The 18,520-nt window shown below is 37.2% G+C and overlaps 2 protein-coding genes across 2 annotated transcripts in view; both read left to right on the top strand.

Annotated features, from left to right (window-relative positions):
- LOC105256801 (L-lactate dehydrogenase) overlaps positions 1 to 10,956 on the top strand; it is a 165,143-nt gene extending 154,187 nt beyond the window's left edge. Inside the window, exons 6-12 of the mRNA XM_025412427.1 lie at positions 6,550 to 6,955; positions 7,043 to 7,189; positions 7,250 to 7,367; positions 8,914 to 9,252; positions 9,474 to 9,591; positions 9,664 to 9,796; positions 10,265 to 10,956. Coding sequence (XP_025268212.1) covers positions 6,818 to 6,955; positions 7,043 to 7,189; positions 7,250 to 7,367; positions 8,914 to 9,252; positions 9,474 to 9,591; positions 9,664 to 9,796; positions 10,265 to 10,462 — 1,191 coding nt within the window. The 5' untranslated portion in view covers positions 6,550 to 6,817 and the 3' untranslated portion in view covers positions 10,463 to 10,956. The remainder of the gene's footprint in view (positions 1 to 6,549; positions 6,956 to 7,042; positions 7,190 to 7,249; positions 7,368 to 8,913; positions 9,253 to 9,473; positions 9,592 to 9,663; positions 9,797 to 10,264) is intronic.
- A 1,404-nt stretch (positions 10,957 to 12,360) lies between these two features.
- Positions 12,361 to 18,041, top strand: LOC105256799 (L-lactate dehydrogenase A-like 6A). The gene is made up of 6 exons (XM_011267035.3): positions 12,361 to 12,522; positions 16,198 to 16,315; positions 16,769 to 16,942; positions 17,170 to 17,343; positions 17,494 to 17,735; positions 17,859 to 18,041. Exons 1-6 carry the CDS (start codon positions 12,361 to 12,363, stop codon positions 18,033 to 18,035), a joined length of 1,047 nt encoding a protein of 348 aa, XP_011265337.1. The 3' UTR covers positions 18,036 to 18,041.
- The last annotated feature ends 479 nt before the right edge of the window (positions 18,042 to 18,520 follow it).

The raw sequence follows: 18,520 nt of genomic DNA, 5'->3' as shown, positions 1-18,520 counted from the left end.
TATATATATATATATATATATATGTTTTAAATCACAATAGAGCATTTTATACAAACTAGTAATTATATTATTATACCTATAATGAAGAGATTTTTGTTGTACATAATTATTATAATTTTTATTGAAAAATAATAGTATATAGTGCAATAAATAACAGTTCCTATGATTGATATACTTGATATTACTATAAAGTATTTAAAATTTAAATTTTACGTATCATGTCTTTTTTCCATGTGAGATATTCAATTTATAAAAATTATGGTCAAAATATCATAAACACAATCAAAAAAATTCTGAAATTTATTACGGTCTTATATAACTTTATTATCTAAAGATTTTACATAAAACAGACTTTTAGTGTTATTTTAGTAATATCAAACAATGGCATTGAATAAAATATGATATAATATTTATATTCATACTAAAAATTTTTTTGTAAGTCACGTAGATAATAAAATTATTATCTGCACTATTAAATACATAATGCTCAATTCTTTATGTATTTTAGAATCACATATATTGATAGAGATTCGAGAATATGCTTGATTAGTACTTAAGAAAAATTATAAGAAATACGCGAAAAAATATTCCAATTATTTTACATAAAATATTGAAATTATTTACCTTATAAATTAATGATTGTATGAAAATGAATAATTAACGTCAAGCGTTAAACTATAATCAATTTTTTGTAATTATTATTATATTCAAACGTCAGTAATTTAATCAAATATTTTAAAGTGTTGATGTCTGAGATATCTTTTTTTTGCATCAATTCGAAAGGTTCAAAAAGTATCTTAAAGATGATCCGAAAGACACAATACGAGATCGTAATGGACTAAACCCATTTGCTACCGCGCGCGGAAAGGGAAGAGCGACGTGTTCGTTTCAAGACGATGCCCTTGACTTACGATAGTGCAAACGTGGTTTTTAACGTGTCATCGTACAGCGGTGCTTTGTTATTACAAGCAGGAGCTCGTAAAACAACGACGGCGGCTTTACCACAACGAAACGTGGCACGACGAGGGTGTATAATGCGCGCGGTCCTACATAATTACCGCGTCGCGGGGAAGCTTTACGACGCGCACTTGGCGAGCATTAATTTTCTCTCTCTCTCTCTCTCTCTCTAGAATATGCTAATTTTGTAACTGGGAAAGAGACAGAATACAATCCGCAGAAATGAGAGAGAAGAGAGAGAGAGAGAGAGAGAGAGAGAGAGAGAGAGAGGGAGAGGCATCAAATTTGGGGGGGAAGAGATAGATTGTGATCCGCGCCCATCTGTCGCTTGCTACTCGTTCGTTTCACTTCCAAATTATCTTTTTATCTTCTCTCCTCACATCTTTTCTCTTTCGCGCTTCCTTCCATGTACAATATACCCTCAATATTAATTATTATTGATCGCAAATTTAACATTTACATATTTTTGAATTAATTCTTGCACGAGTTAATTCCTCATGTTTCTGAACGGTTTTGCGGCACATCTGACATCACTTTGTAAGCGAGATTATTAATAATTTTGTCATTTTGACAATGTTTATTTTCACATGTATCCTGAGAGATCTTGAGAATGTGGCTCTCGATGCGGGATTAAATCCTATCCGAAGGGAAAATAGAACAGTGTTATAGTCTCATGATTTACATATCGCTTTTAAATCCAGTTCATCTGACAATCTGATACAGAACACCTGCTACCATTGATGTTGTTCCAAGTATCTTATATTGCTGATACATATCATATAGATATCATTTAGAAATATCTGCCAGCTGAGTCTTGCGCAAATTTCTCTTAAGCATTCTCTTTCGAATCAAATTATAATTTTAAGAGAAAGAAACAAAATATTTTATTTCCTCTTTTCACTTGTTGTACCTGAATGAAATGAAATACTTTAATTCAAATATTTCCAAGCTTATTTTTACAAATTTAGATATCTATATTTAATAGAAGTAACATATAAATTATATAAAATATTCGAAAATCCTCCCTTGTCACCTAAAATAATTATCGTTGATCGCACGATTAATCTCAAAAATTATCAGTAAGAATAACGCGTGGCGAGTCGATTATGCGATCTCGTGTTGCAAATCGCATCGCGTTATGTTGCTTCCATTGTAATAACCTACGGCGTCAATCGAAGTCGCACGCGATGACGCACGGTACTCGTCCTCGGATGATGAGAGAAGGAGGAAGGGTGGACTCTCGAAGTGCGAGCTTCGTCATTGTCACGAGGCTGACACTTCGGGGTATCGGGCCTCGGTCTGGCCATTAATAATCTTAGCCCGAACGAAGAAACAAAGAGGAGGAGCACGGAGAGAGGAGTGCGGCATGTGGTTGCGGGGGAAGAGGATACGGTACGCAACGCGAACGCGCGCGACGTCCGTTCACCAACATCACCACCATCACCACGTAACACGTACGGCGTATACGTATTTTACCACGTGTACGTATACGTGGTAGGTATGTATACGAATGTGTCCGATGCGTTCGATAGGGCGGGACACGGGCATAAACAATTGTGCATCGGCCTCGCCCCTTCCCGATGCGATGTAATAAAACGAGAGGACTCTCGCTGGACCTCCTCTGCCGTCCAGATCCTGAGAGAGAGAGAGAGAGAGAGAGAAAGAGAGGTTCGCCTCGTCGGGGCCTCAGGGCCAGGAATATCGAAATGAAGCGACGTCCGCGCGATATTTCAGCGAGCCACGGGGGTCGTATGCGTGGCTGTGGAACTTGCGTATACCGTAAGTCCCGACCTCCTACGACCGCGTTCCGAGATCTCCGGCGTTCGATTGAAAGCGCTGGCAAATTTTTTTTAATATCGTACGTGATCATTGGCAAGATTACGTCGGGGCACATATGCACACCTACAAAAAGAAAAACTCCTCGCGCGGTCAATTCGAATAGTCCGTAATTACTGCGGCGAAAATGAATCTTGGAGTCCCTGTAAATAACGAGCGATTAATCAATGCAGATGTACGGAAACCAATATGTTTCTTCGACTACCGATTTTGCGTTTGTGACCTTTGTTTCTACAGGTACCAATGGTACGTTGCTTCCTACGCGAGATGCGTTTTTTTGAAATGTTCGAGATTTTGTTTAAATTAGATAATAAATTATATAATAATTTGATAACAATTTATTAAGTATCACGAAGAGTATAAAAAGTAGCGTGATTCGAGATGATCTCAATCCCGATGAACGACGTTTCTTGTTTCGCTTCAAGGCAATCCATATGATTTTAAACAACTGAACCGTGTCGGTTCTTGTTCTGTTGATTAAACTGAATGGCCCATAGCTTCCTAATTTATTAGAACGCATTGTCGAGAAGAATATAAAGACTTGCATGCTAAATTAATCTTATACGCTCGACATCCTTTAGAAATGAAAGTAACATCAGAGATAATTAATATTATAGTGTATAAATATAAAATCAGAGAATTTAAATGTGTATACCAATGCAACAATTCAAATAAAATTATAAAATAAATTAAAAGATAATCAGTAGAAGCTAGAAATCTTAAAAAAAATAAAAGCAAAGATTTATAAAAAATTACTTGGCTGTGTCAATTAATTTACAAGCAAGTATTGAACAAAAAAATAATGTAATTTATATCATATACGTATCAACATAATATTGATTGAATTAATTAAGATATATGAAAATTTAATACATAAATATTACAAAGTGATTGTTATATTGTTTCACAAACATACATAATATATAGTTATGTGCTGATTTTCAAAATTCAATTAAGCTCGAAAACTTTTTTCATCTTCGCAACAACCATGCTGTTCTGAAAAAAGATTCCCAATTTCAAGGATTAAATAACACAATTCAATTCAAAAGTGCTTTCGTGGAACGCTTTCTTTCTTAAAAGTAGATTAATACCGCGCCGATGAAAAGCAACCACGAGCAAAGGGAAGGAGCGAGGCAAGAGGCGAAGGAAGAGAGGAGAGGTGACGGTCGTTCTCCTGCGGCAGGGCGGACAATAGCAGCTCCACGAAGTGTAGCGGACAAACAAATAGCCAATTAAAATTCCGGTTGCACGGCGAACATACTTGTATCAGCTGCAGTACCAACCATTGTGCACCAAAGGCATGCGCGAGCCAGTGTCTGGATCGGTTGACTCGGCCCGGGTACCAGAAAGAAGATCGGTTGCTTACGACCAACCTTCGAGGACTATCTCCGCGGTAAGAGGAGACTCGTTTGCACCGTCCACTCGACTAAATCTTGCCTCACGAGACATCGTTATCGTCGAATCACGCTTTTATCGCGGTTGATTCGTGTCCTCGTGCATAGGCCTCTTTCGCAGGCTTACGTTTGAGTATCGCAATTACAATAGCGTCTCAAACGCATGAGCTGGATTGTGAGAATCGGCAGGAATGTTGACATTGATCGCGACAGTCGGAAAATCCCTGAAACGACGCTGAATCAATCCGTATCGTTTCTCTATCTTGACATTCGATAAAATTGGTATGATTAATTAAGGTGGAGAATTAATTATCTCGAAGCAGGGTGCGCTTCTCACCCACGGCGCTCAACTATAAGTGTCAGATTCGAAATTACTTTCTCACCTTCGATCCTACCATCTTCTCCATCCGACATGAATGTTATTAGAAAATCGTTTAATTGGTAGATACTGATTTTAACTGGCATTATGAATGGCTACGAGCGTCACGGGGTCATTAAAAAGATATAAAACGTATTATCCTATTACAATCCTACGAGGCAACCTAGAGAGGTAACCGTTGCCGAGGAAATCGAACGAGGTAGCGAGATCAATCGCGGAGATCACAGAGATTGCTTTATCGATTCGGGGTCGTGTGCAAATTGTATTCCCTAAAACTCTTCGGACATTAAGTGAAAAATCGCGCAGATGCAACGGCCGATCGATATCCACCGATATTCGACGATTCCGCGTTCGACACGGTGAGAATGAACGATTACTAAATTACAACGCGCCCTTAGATACGATCGGCGGGCCATAATTGCAGGACTATTCATACATTATTGGCTCGTATATTATTTGACGCGATTCAATAACTCTGCAGCGGGACGGTCGATGGTATCTCTCCGTCGTTAAGGCGCATTCGCAATATCGATCGGCTCTGATGAATGGCCGTGTTTAAAGTCGTCATTTTTCCCGGCGATTATTAACGTTAAAATTGAATGTGTCCGTGAGTGCGCGGATCGGGGCCAGGACCGCGTGGACCAACGCGCGAAAAACGAGACCTCTTGGGAGGCAGATACATCTTCGAATGTGTGTTAAAACCACGCGATACCCAGACTACCGGGAACGCCTCGTTTGCTACTCCTAAATGCAGCCGGGCATGATTTATCGGCGAACACCGAAAGTAAATGGAAAAGTTTTACTTTTTCAACTGGTCTCTTTACAGATGATTAAGATTGTCGCTCGACCATTATATCGCGGGCGCAAAGAGTTACTTTCAACGCGTACATAGCGAAGAATATATGACGTTGCGTGTTCATTTTCCTTTTTTTTCGCTACGGCTTGCCTGGAGTCTTTAGGCCTGTCTCTCTGAAGGTAATGTAGCAAGTTGATGTTAATAATCTTCTCGTCCACTCACATGAGAAAATAAATGATACGTTTGATGATTTTTTCTTTTGAGATATTCCAGGATTGTTTCTTCAACATTTTTTCAAAAGAAACATGATTACAAAGTCATTAAATATTAATAAATTATTAAATATCAAATATTAAGTATTTAAATTAAATACTTGAATATTTCAATTAAAAAAATAATAATTAGTTGAAAATATTTAATCAAGTTTACAATTTTTTTCTTAGTGTATTATGTAATATATTTTGCCTTTGAAGCTTTATGATAAAAACAAATAAATAATTATATATTTAATTGGTTAACATTTAATAATTTATTAATATTTAATGACAAATTAAATCTAACACGACATCTATTTAACTTAAATACTTAAATATTTCAATTAAAAAATAGTAATTAGTTAAAATATTTACTAAAGTAAAAATACATTTTATTAATGATCTTTATAACATTATTAAATATTATAGATATGTATATATATTTCCTTCTATGATAATTTATTTCTCTTTAAAGAAAAACGTATTCAAAACTTTAATAAAAATTCCTGGTCTGCAGAAACATGATTAAGAAAGTCACGTATGATTTAGCATGTGACACGAGGTTAATTATTTCATTCGGAACAGTCGTTAAAATCATATTCACTCGCTGTGATTATCTAATAAGTCTCGGCGCGTATTTTACGCATGCACAATCGCGTGCGTCGATGTATTCGCAAGAGTATAGGAGTGTACGAGCGACTCATGAAGCTACACAGTGGACACAGAGGGGAGAGTTCGGAGGGAGTACCTGCACTTCTACGACGAGACTACCTGCGGCTAATTTACAGCGAGGCGCGCGGATAAGTTCCGCCGTTATTCTTCCAGCTAGAGTTTCTCTCTCGCGGGGGTTATCTCCTCTCTGCGAACGTTACTTCTTCCTCATAACGGAGGTACCTGATTCACCTTAAAAACCAATGCCTCGTTTCTGCGTAGGTCGATCCGGATCTGCATAAGCAGCAAGACTCGCAGCGCCGCTCATTTAAGCCCCCTTCCTGAGAAGCAGCGACCACCTCGACGAGCGTCCGCGGAGTTAATAACGTAAGAAAAGGGAATCACGCGATTGAGGTAACGAGAGTGGTGAAGTAACTGATGTATCTAAAGCGTTAATATAAAATACTCCGAATGAGAAAGGTGCGCAGGTACATGCACAGTTAGTTAAGCGCACAGATGGGCAGGTTCATATGTTTTCATTAAATATGTAATGGTTCACGCAGCTGTTCGGGAAACTAACGGAAACAACTGGAGCATGGCCGACGAAGCATCTGACGTTCCTAAAAGGGATGACATTGTTGAAGGGAGCAATATCGATAGCAAAACGCAAGATGAAACTGAATGCGACGTAACGCTTTTTTATATCTTGACGAATAGAAAATTTAAAGAAATAGAAATACTTGCGTTCTAAGATAATCTATCTTGAATTAATTAGGACAAAATTCCGACTGTAACAACCACGAAGAACGCTCTAGTAACGAGATACCTAGGATCATGCGATGAATATCCGCATCGCGTTAAAGTTTCGATTATAGGTACAAGAAAAGTTGGAATGGCCTGTGCCATCGCGATTTTGATGAGAGTAAGTTGCGAAATAGTGTAGTTTGCAATATTTGATTATTTTACTTCGCGTGATTTCCAGCGAATAGCGAGTGAAGTTTGTCTGATTGATCAAAATCAGGACAAGGCTTCTGCCGAAGCCGAAGACATTCAACACGCTGGTGTCTTTCTAGGATGTCCGTTAGTCAGTGGCACATCAGGTATTTCTTTTGTGATGAAAATTTAGAAAATTTAGATAAAAAAAGAAACTATAATAATTGAACAAGAACTATTATAATTGAACAAAAAATCTATCCAATTGTATTTTTTTGTTATCTTTTCATACATTATTCTTACAAAAAAAACGTTTCGACTGTCGCATTATCAATGTCAAAGTAAAACCAGAGAGAGATCGTCATGATTCACACTCCGGCTGATCCCGTCGTCGTGCTCTATTCACAATCGTGGATTAAGGAATCGTAAGCGCCCGTGGGACGATGTAGGCCTTCCGCGCATTAAACGCAATGCAGTCTCATTCACGACAGCACGAATTTTAGATTGATACGTTCGGACTGATGAGTCTGCCGAGCATCACCTGTGTGCCATCGCCTGCGTCGATCGACACCCATTTTAAGCGACGACCTGTCAGGTTGTGCTCGTCAACGGACCCCTGTCAACGTGCAGCGGGTCAGAAACATCGGGTCAGCGATGTTCCTGTACAGACGGGGAATGGATTCCGGGTTAAGCAGCAGAGTTTCGGGGATCAGAATTCTTTTCGGACCTGTCCTTTAATCTTGATTCTCATCTACGTCGCCGCAAACCGGACGAGCGTTTCCCCCCGAGTTTTTCACAGACACCATCGTAAATTTCGTCCACTCTTATTTATCTCTGCTATGATCGAGAAACTCCATGATGCGGTATTTTGTTTCTGCTTGCGACATGTATGTAACACGCGGTTACCTCGTCCGACGAGTAGCCAGTTGTAAAAACGCAGTATTTTTCGTGGGAATTCAGAAGGACAGTCTCGGTAACTGGAATGATAAAGTTTGACCTGGTGAATAGTTTCATCAAATTGTCGCTCGTTTTACCTAAAAAAATGTGTTTTCGGTTCAAATTTTCTCAGTGTCGCGTACAATGCAACTTTGTCGGTATTTATACCTATCGGATAGTGGAATGACTCTTTTCGATCTTGTCTCGTGCGAGGTAGCAATTACTGGAACAAGTGGGACGACTTTTTTACGGGCTTGCCAAGTTTATCTGTAACAACATCTTTCCCCGTCGTAAACGTATCTTCCGTAGTCGCGGTACTGTTCCGTGTTACTACAAGCACTTTGTGAAGGTGTTGCCACGAAGACTCTTTATTTTTCCGACCACATACCGGATTGTCTTCTTCGCCATCTTTATCGGCGCATCTCTTTCGATGGTAAATCTCTCTCGAAAGGAGAGAAAATTTCCTATTCTGTCTGATCGTTTTGTATTCCACGCGTTTTCGAGGACTTGATTATTGCGCGATTGAATGAAGTGTTCTGAAGAAAGGTTCTTCGGAAACGTGTATCTGATTCTGAACAGAGTTATTTCCCGTTTCGACTCCTTTCATATGAAAATCCAAGTATCTTCCACAAAGGGATCGGAGCGATTTATGCCTTAATTCTCTGAGGAAAAGAAAGATATCTAAAATAGGATAAAATATACTCGCGTTTAAAACTTTCACGATAATCTGATAAGATTTACATTCCATGATAAGATTTACAATCAATTATATTTTAGATGTCTACAAAGTGAAGAACTCAACCGTAGTGATAATCGCCGTTTGTGAGAGAAAGCCTGGCGAGGAGTTAAATGTAAAGCACAACGTTGAAGTGTTTAAGAAGATCGTTCCTACCATTGCCAAGTTGGCTTGTAAAGCTGTCTTACTCGTCGTAACTCAACCGATCGACGTGATGTCGTACATCACTTGGAAGCTATCCAAATTTCCGTCAAACAGAGTGCTTGGCACGGGAACTCTGCTTGATAGCTCTAGGTTTCAGGATTTACTAAGTCAGAAGTTGGGACTAGCGCGCACGTCGATTAGTTGCATGAATATCGGCGCGCAGGGTGATACTTCTGGTATTTGACATTTCGATTAATTTTGAGAAGATATTTATAATTAATCGACAAGGGTTGATATGATTTTATTATTTTCATTATTATGTTACTCAAAAAGATGTAAACACAGATGCTTTATTTCACATCGCAAATATATAATTCGTGTAAAGTGTTTAGTTATAAATAACCTAACAGTTATGTAACGGCGATTCTTCGTCTTCAACATCTGCCGTTTCACACAGTTTCCATATGGTCGAGCATTCACGTGGCGGGTACGAAGATACGCGACATAAACCCAAGAATGGGCGAAGCGGATGATCCCGAGAAGTGGCGTGACATCTCCGTGGCTGTAAATAAAATGTCAGTGGCTAAAATCACGGGACATTCCCGAGAGAATTTAGGGAAGTAATAAAACGCTGACTGTGTTTACAGCGACGACGAACTTAATCGGAAGAAGGGCGAGAAAGGGCCAAGTTGCTGGGCTCTCGGCTTCTGTACCGCTGAAATCGTCGACGCCATCGTCAGAAATACTAAAATTGTGTTGCCAGCGTCGACATACATACACGTAAGACACATATACATGTTTCGTAAATAAGATAATATTTTTTATAAAATTATCGATGTCAATGATATAAAAATAAAATTTGATATCTTATCGATAAAATTATTCTGAAGTTTTTAAAGACCAGAATAATTAACGATTAAATTTAAAAAAAATCAGAGTTGTAAGATTGCATACAAATACAATGTAATTGATTTGCTATTAATTTATAGCAAAATAATGAGAAATATAAAGGAAAGTAAATTGAATAATAATGCATAGAAATCAGATATTAAATTTTTGTACTCTGATAATAATTGTGAAGTATGAATTATTTTTATATACAACGATTAAAATTATTAAATCTTTAATTCATTTTGAATTGTATCGATTTTTTCCAACACGAGCAAATCGAATCTTTAACGGCACTTATTCGTATGTCAATTCGCCAACGCGCGAGGGGAAACAAGCTGAAGGAATGTCTGTTCGCAGAGTTGCTCCCACGGGACCGACAAAGATGTATACATGTCGGTCCCCTGTGTTCTCGGTCGAGAGGGTGTGTGCGCCACGGTACGACAGAAGCTAAACGATCAAGAAAAGGCAGCGGTGCAACGGTGCGCCGATGGCATTCGCAATGTGCTGCGCGAATGCGGCATCCTTCGCGAATCGACGAACGACGTTGAAGAGTGACGACCGGAGACGAGAGAAGAGATCGGAGAAGAGAAGGAGCGCGCGACGGAAACTGCGACGGGGGAGGAAGGACGAGAAAGAACGTGCCTTTTAGAATGCATCTTCATCAATAAGGACGAGGGCCGCGCACCTGGCGACCGGTTTCCGCGATGTACTCCGTACGTACATCCGATCGCAGTAATAAACGATATATAAATTCGACTTCCTGGAAAATTAAACCAGTCGCGTTCTTCTAAGATTACTCGCGAGCCGGTACAATGTTTCGTGCGAAGCTTATTATCGTTTCCTTTTTGCTCGATCGAATTTTGATTTACGAAGCCGAACGATGTACGGCGGGAAGGTGAAAGGGCGGATGAAAATGCATTCCCCGTTGCACGCGAAGCGAGTGTATAGCTGAGCTGCGGCTCTAAAGAAGATTGGATAATTTAAACTACAATCTTTTTCTGCATTAGCTTTATATGTTTCTTCGTTGCAGGGAAGGAAAGGGGTAAGATCGTTGCGTTTCATATATATATATATATATATATATATATATATATATATATATTCGTTTTACAGACGTCTCTGACATTAAATTTGCATGAGATTTATTTTAAACATTTTAGTTTCTTGGAAAAATAATAATTGTGAAAATTGAATCACGTTATTGAAACAAGAAATGAAATTTCTGTAATAGCGAAATAAATCGATGCGATATAAAAGATAGAGAATATTATTTCTGAGATCCTTCTTGTATATCTTGTAAAATGAAAATTGGATATATTATAGATCTATAATTGAAATTTTGAATTATATATGTACATATTGAAGTTTTGAATGTATTTATACGTTTTATAGACGTCTTTGACATTAAATTTGCATGAGATTTATTTAAACATTTTAGTTTCTTGGAAAAATGATAATTGTGAAAATTGAATCATGTTATTGAAACAAGAAATAAAATTTCTATAATAGCGAAATGAATCGATAAAAGATAGAGAATATTATTTCTGAGATCCTTCTTGCATATCCTGTAAAATGGAAATTGAATATATTATAGTTCTATAATTGAAAATGTGATTGTATTTATATATTTTATGGATGTCTCTGATATTAAATTTGCATGAGATTTATTTAAACATTTTAATTAGGAAAAATAATAATTGTAAAAATTGATTCAAATTATTGAAATAATATTTCTATAATAACGATGAAATGAATTAGTAAATTATACAATAATGGAGAATAATATTCCTAAAACCCTTCTTGAATATAAAGCGGAAATTGAATGTATCTCTTAACATGGCGCATCCCACCTGTGCGAATCGAACAGCTGTCGATCAATTTCACAATCTCCTATCCCTCGAAAAACGAAAACTATAGCGAAGCTGTAGCTCGATCATCACAATTGGCGATTTGTCTCTACATCTGCTCCAAACTTTTATCTTTTTGTACGAATATTTTTTCCCGATTATAATTGATTTTGTACGGTGCGATTGAATTTATCGATTGCATCTTTCGTCTATGATTAAACGTGTTAATCGGATCGTATATCTTCCGCTACAAGGTAACTCGAGATTTATATTTCCTACGAGATACAAATGGCAGAGAAAATTTTCCCGCTTTATTTTATAACATCAATTTGATTATCTTATTGCATTATTTCATTTTTCATCATCTTATTTTAAATCGATAAAGCTACTTGTTACATATCCGCCGACTTCATTGGCTTCCTGTCAAAAGTATCTTCTCGATTGTCTAATTTTCCAAATGTGTCTTCCTAACTTGTAAATTTTTACGTAAAATTTTTTTGAAAAGCGTCAATTAAAGACACATCCACGATGTCAAACAGTTTTCGATTTATCTAAATTATCTAATGTTATTTATCAAAAAATTAAAGAGCTCAGTGTTCTTTAAACATGACAGAATCTAGAAGGAAATCACCTGATGTCGTCGGCAACACGGTAACCTTTTTACTGACGAAACAGGCAGAACATCTTGTGGATGGCCATCATGTCAAGGTCGTTGTTGTAGGCAGCGCACCTAAAGGTGTTGCCGTCGCTATAGCGATTTTATTCAAGGTTAGTGTAATGCATTCTCAATTTCTTCTGCATTTTTATTTGTTCGTACAATTTTGATTTTAAACTTATTTTTCTTATATAACAATCATATTATTTTTAATTAATATTATTAACATATATTTTATATTATTAATTGAAAAGAAATATTATTATATATAAATTATATATAAATTATCAAATTGTTATAAATTAATGTGAGAGAGAAAAAAGTTATCTTAGTATATATTTATTTACAAATATATTAACTTACATGTATTCAAAATGAAATATGAATTTATAAAATATATGTTTATTATTTATAAATTACACAATATTCTGTTTATATTATTAGTGCAAGCTATCATATAAATGTAATTTTGTAAATTTTCACATTACATCTTATACTTTCATATTTATTTTTAAATATATAATATACGGTGGTATGTAATATATGATATGTTTCATAAATTAATATTAATTTCATAACAAAAGTTCATTTACATAAAAGTGAAAATAATATTAATACACTTTATATAATATTAATATTCTTTATAGATGTATATTTATGTAGATACATTTTATATAAAATTTATTAATGTATATGAATGTATAATCGATCTGCGCATTGTAATTGATTTTATCAGATGATACGGATAATATACTTGATACATCTATCTGTATGAACACGTCATACTAATTTCGCGTGAATAAGACATAGCGCCATATCTATGTGGCTCAAGCACATAATTCGTATTTGTGTTTCGGAGAATCAAAGATATGATGCTTTCTGTTGGCGGACCTCAGCAACATCTTTGTGTAGTGCATCTAATGTAAGAAAGGATGATGGAACGAAGGAATAGAGCCTAGTGTGTAGGTTCATATGTGTTCATATATATGTTCATGCGGGTCTTACGGGTTGGACGACTCCTGAATGTGAGCTCGTTAGTGTGCCGTTTCAAAAAGGCTATTATGCAAATGATCCATGGAAGACCAGAAGAAGGAATTTGGCTATAGGAAGGAGCGGAGCAAAACATGCAAGAGAGGAGAGCAGGAAGGAGATGAAAGTTGTAAAGAAGCGTGCATTCTTTTGCTCGTTATCGCGTCGTAACGCAAATATTTACACGTCGACTATGCACCTCATGTGCAGGATAATCGATGATTTATTCTTTAGTAACTATAGAGAAAGACTGTAGTCTTTTTATAACGCGGTTTGCCTGAAATCCCATCAAAATCTGCATACAAATAATATATATTATAAAATTTTATAATAGTCAACTCAAGATTTTATGAAAAATTTACTTGGAAGTTTTTTTTAATTTTTTTATGGAGTACAATATTTTTCATCTGATTTTAATAAATTAAATATAATAATGGAAAGAGTATGAAATTGACTATAATAATCTAAACGAAATCGTATATTACTATTGTATTGTTTAGATAATTTTGCGTTTGTTTCGTATCAAAGGTAAAAGTTAAATGGGACATGTGAATTGGACATGCCTTGTCATAAAGGTGCAACAATGTACTATCCATATGCTCAATATACATTCCGGTAGACAGTAATAAGCGTGGGTGACTATAATTTCAGGTTTCGGTTTCCGCAAATTTACGAGGGCAAACAATAGCGCTCGCATGCGATGAAATACGGAGGGCGTAACTAACAGACGATAGACTTCTCGTTAGACGATGTTACAGTGTACATCGAGAGGCTAAATAACACGTATAACGGAGTACGTCATGTACAAGGCGGTCACGATGATGCCGAAAATAACTGAAATATCAGAAGACCTTGTTACATCGCCGACCACGAGTTAGCGTTTTTGAGGAAAATTGCTCGCATCTCGCATCAAATTAATGTCGTGGATCTCCTGAAAATCGCATATCGTCGGCGTTTTTGACGATGACGAATGACTTCCTCTCGTGCGACAGTCAGCCTTAGATCAGAGCTAAAAGTACGCATTTCTACTTAATGTCATTCGGATTAACCGTGAGAGTCGAAATTTCGGTGGCGCTTGTCCGACATGATCACGAAGATGTTCTGATCTGCCAGAACGTCCGGCGACCAAGGATATTCCGGTGAAACGAGGGGAAGAGGGACATGAAGAGGAGCAAGAAGCGAAAGAGATACGGTCGAGCTGTGCCGTTGCACCTCGCGTAGCTTGGCAGATCGCATCAACGAGATCATCGCGAAGTACGAACTTACGACTACCACGACTTACCATCCACCTTGCGGATCTATCTACCGTAAGTGGTTCCTTGCAACTACTCACGCGAGGTACGCTTCTTTCTCCGATTCTCCTCGCTTCGTCCCCGCTGTGACACGTCATGTTGGACGGCCCGTATCAAGCTGTGCGAATTATACCAGATAAAACCGTCGACAAAAGATACGTCGTCCGTGTATCCGGGCCAAAATCTACGTCAACATTAAATACGCAGGCCAATTATGTTCGTCTCTTACACGAGAGATCGCTGTGTTCGTGATCAAGTGATTTAGTCAAGAGAGATAACAGTAGTAAAATTATTTTTGCGTCACGTGTTGTTACGAATTCGTACGAATATTTCAAGAGATATTGGAAAACAATTATTAACTGCGCACGGAAAAAATTCCACGGCTCAATATTTCACGCGGAAGTCACGCCTAATGAAGTATGATAATTAAGTGGCGCACAAGTAACAGATCGGAAGCACGAGGGCGCGACGTAATATATCGAGAAGTCGTTTTGTAGTCAGCTGGGCGTTTGTCTTAACGCGTGAAAGCACCATCCATCAGGGAGAAATGCGTCCGTCTGTTCGATGCACGAGCATCGGTAAAACGTATTTAATATACGCGCCGCGTCCGTTGCCATTACCACAAAAACGCATTTGTATACGATACGGCCCTAGGAGAATAATGCCCATTAACTTTTACGAGGTGATTTACATGATTGTCCGAATATCTCATTATACCACAAATTAGTCTGCACAAATTAGAACTAGTCCTTAGAACCGCTCCAAGCTTAATGATCCGTCGTTCAGAAACGAATATGGATTACTGATGATGCTCCCTCGCTCTCGTTTGCCGCGTCACTTTATGAATTATTATAATATTTTTTGGATTATAATGTGGTGATATTCTCGAGGTTGAAATGAAAAATCTGCAAAGATACACAAACAAAACACATTTACGTGAAAACCATGATTGTGAAAGAAAAATGAAGTACGTGCAGACAGGGGATCCCATTCTTCATGCTCGTTTGACATTCCATAACGAATGCGATCGCGAGGGACCACGCATTTAAATCTCCTGCCGAGTTGAAAAGGTAGCTCCCAGAAGAAACCTACGACGAGAAGAAGCTGTACCGGTTTCGTAATTATTCATGAATGAGTTATCGCCTTGCGTAAGACATCGCTTGTGTCACCAGGTACAGTCTACGACGACGAGATGAAACTAAACCGACAAAGTGAATCTTTCCCGAAAACAGCGCGTATTTTGAGAAATATGACCGGGTCTTAACGATTCTTCGCATTAAGGGACTTCACAAATAATGCCATTGATCTTAATGCACTTCCCGAGAGAGAGTCTTGATGCTTATTATATACGTAATGATTTCAAGTGTGCGTAATAAAACTTGCCGGGCAGCGATGACCGCTAATTAATTTATAGCTTCTCTGCCCATCCTCTGCATTCTATCGCTCATTTCTTGTAATTTTCCGCAGCGTCTCGCCTCGGAGCTCGTCCTAATAGACGTGAACGAAGATCTTGCCAAGGCGGAAGCAGAAGACATCAGCCACGCGGCTGCATATCTCGGCAATCCCAAGATTATTGGTACCAAAGGTGAAACTCGATGGGAAAAAGGGAGAGGGAGAAAAACGGCGAGATCATCATCACACTATCCGCGAGTAACGAGCAATTATCTCGAAATGAGTGCGCTTTAATGTTCGAATAAATAAATCGCACGCTTAGCAATCGGTTACCGGAAGTGCGTGCATTATTATTATTTAAGATATCTCGAAAGATGTTAATAAGATCGAGATAAATTGCATGACGGTAGGTATTGATAAGTGATAAAAATAGAAAATAATAAAATGAAAATAAATTAAAGTATTTGAATTTTTCGGAAAATGCGATTTTCGAAAATGGAGAGAGAGCTAATTTATTTTTGCCATGATTTTTTCGTCAAAAACATCTCTTATGAAAAAAATATAAAATCTTTCTCGTCTATCTTACACAAGACTAATTGTTTTGCATTAAATGATGAATCATTCAGCATTTATTACACTTCGATAGATTACGCTTGTGCCAGAGACGCCGCGGTATGTGTGGTCACAGTTGGAAGCCAGTCTCATGAAGACCAGCAACCGGCCGATTATCTAGAGCATAATCTGAAAATCTTCAAGGATATCATTCCGAACGTCTCCAAGTACGCACCGAACAGTGTTCTCCTTATTCTTTCCAAGCCAGGTACGTCATCATTACTATATTTAACGTATCGTTAACAAAAATTATTATACGTATTTTAATTTTCTCGATAGAAACTGATGTTGCATTTATTTAATAAATTAATCTTCCGTTCATCAAAATATTTTACAACTCTTCGATACATTATAATCAATAAATCGGCATGAATTATATAATCGCGAATATTATAAATATAATTTTTGAAAAAGTATTGTCTCGATTTTCTTTAGTTGACATCCTGTCATACGCTGCTATGAAGCTATCAGGATTTCCACCCAACCGTGTCATAGGACTAGGAACGTTCCTGGATAGTTGTAGATTTCAGTATTTTATCTCTCAGAAGCTCGAGATTTCAGCGAGCGCAATTCAAGCATTAATCATTGGCGAGAGTGGACCGGCTTCCGGTATAATTTATATAAAATCTATCTATAGTAATTTTTTTTTATAATGAACATGTAATCCACGCATTCAGTTAATTGATTTCTTCATTATTATGATATATCTATTAATTTATATTATTTATATTATTTCTATTACCGTGTTCAATATATTAGTGCCGGTTTGGTCCACCGTTGCGGTAATGGGCATGCCTTTAAAAGACATAAATAAAGAGATCGGCACGAGAATGGATCCGGAATCTTGGGGAGATTTGCACGCGAAAGTCATTAACAGTGATAACGAATTAATTACGAAGAAAGGTTATCACAGCTGGGGAGTTGGTATCTGCGCAAGTGAAATCGTCGATGCTATCGTGCGCAACACTTGCGCTTGTTTCACTGTTTCTACGTTTCTGAAGGTTTATCCCGTGATAGGATTTATTTAAACTACTCTCCCTCAATTTCTTGTTTGCGAGTTTGAATTGAAAATATATTTTTATGTATTCTCTTCCTATGTCAAAAACATAAAATATGTATTTTAGGGCTGTCGACACGGATTAGAAAAGGATATCTTTATGTCACTACCGTGTGTAGTAGGAAGAAACGGCGTGCAATCATTTATTCGTTTATTGTACACACCCAAGGAGCAAGAATTGATGACGATATCTTGCCGAAGAATTTATGAAGCACAGAAACCGATTCTTGACAAGATTGAATGAATAAGAGCTGTGATTAAAATATTTCGCGCATAATTTTACCATTTATAATACATTCAACAGTATGCGACTTAAAATATTAACCATTCTTCACAATTAATGAGTAAATTATTTTAACTTTATGTCTAGAAATGAGAAAAGAAATAGGAGAAATTTATATACATATTTATTTAATTTATTAATTACGTACATCGTATAAATAAAAGAATGTTATGGGTTATAGCAAATTGTTTTATGATTTGCATCAATTGAGGCATTTTGTCGAAACACCAGAGTGTATTATGCACTCGCGACAAAAGATCTTACTCTTTACCATCCGGCTTGTCCAGTCGAGTCGGAGAGTTAAAAAGAGAAATCTGCATTTGTTTTATAGGACGGTTTGGTTTTGTTGCGCAATCTGATGAATAAGGAGTCTTATAAATTGCAGGGCGTACTCCGAGGATTTCGGCTCCAATTTGCAAAGATTAATGCAGACTACTTGTAATTAA

This window comes from Camponotus floridanus, unplaced genomic scaffold (genome assembly GCF_003227725.1).
Source record: "Camponotus floridanus strain SB8 unplaced genomic scaffold, Cflo_v7.5 scaffold50, whole genome shotgun sequence".
NCBI lineage: Eukaryota > Metazoa > Arthropoda > Insecta > Hymenoptera > Formicidae > Camponotus > Camponotus floridanus.
Note: the sequence above shows the minus strand (reverse complement) of the source record. Positions and strands in the feature narration are given on the sequence as shown.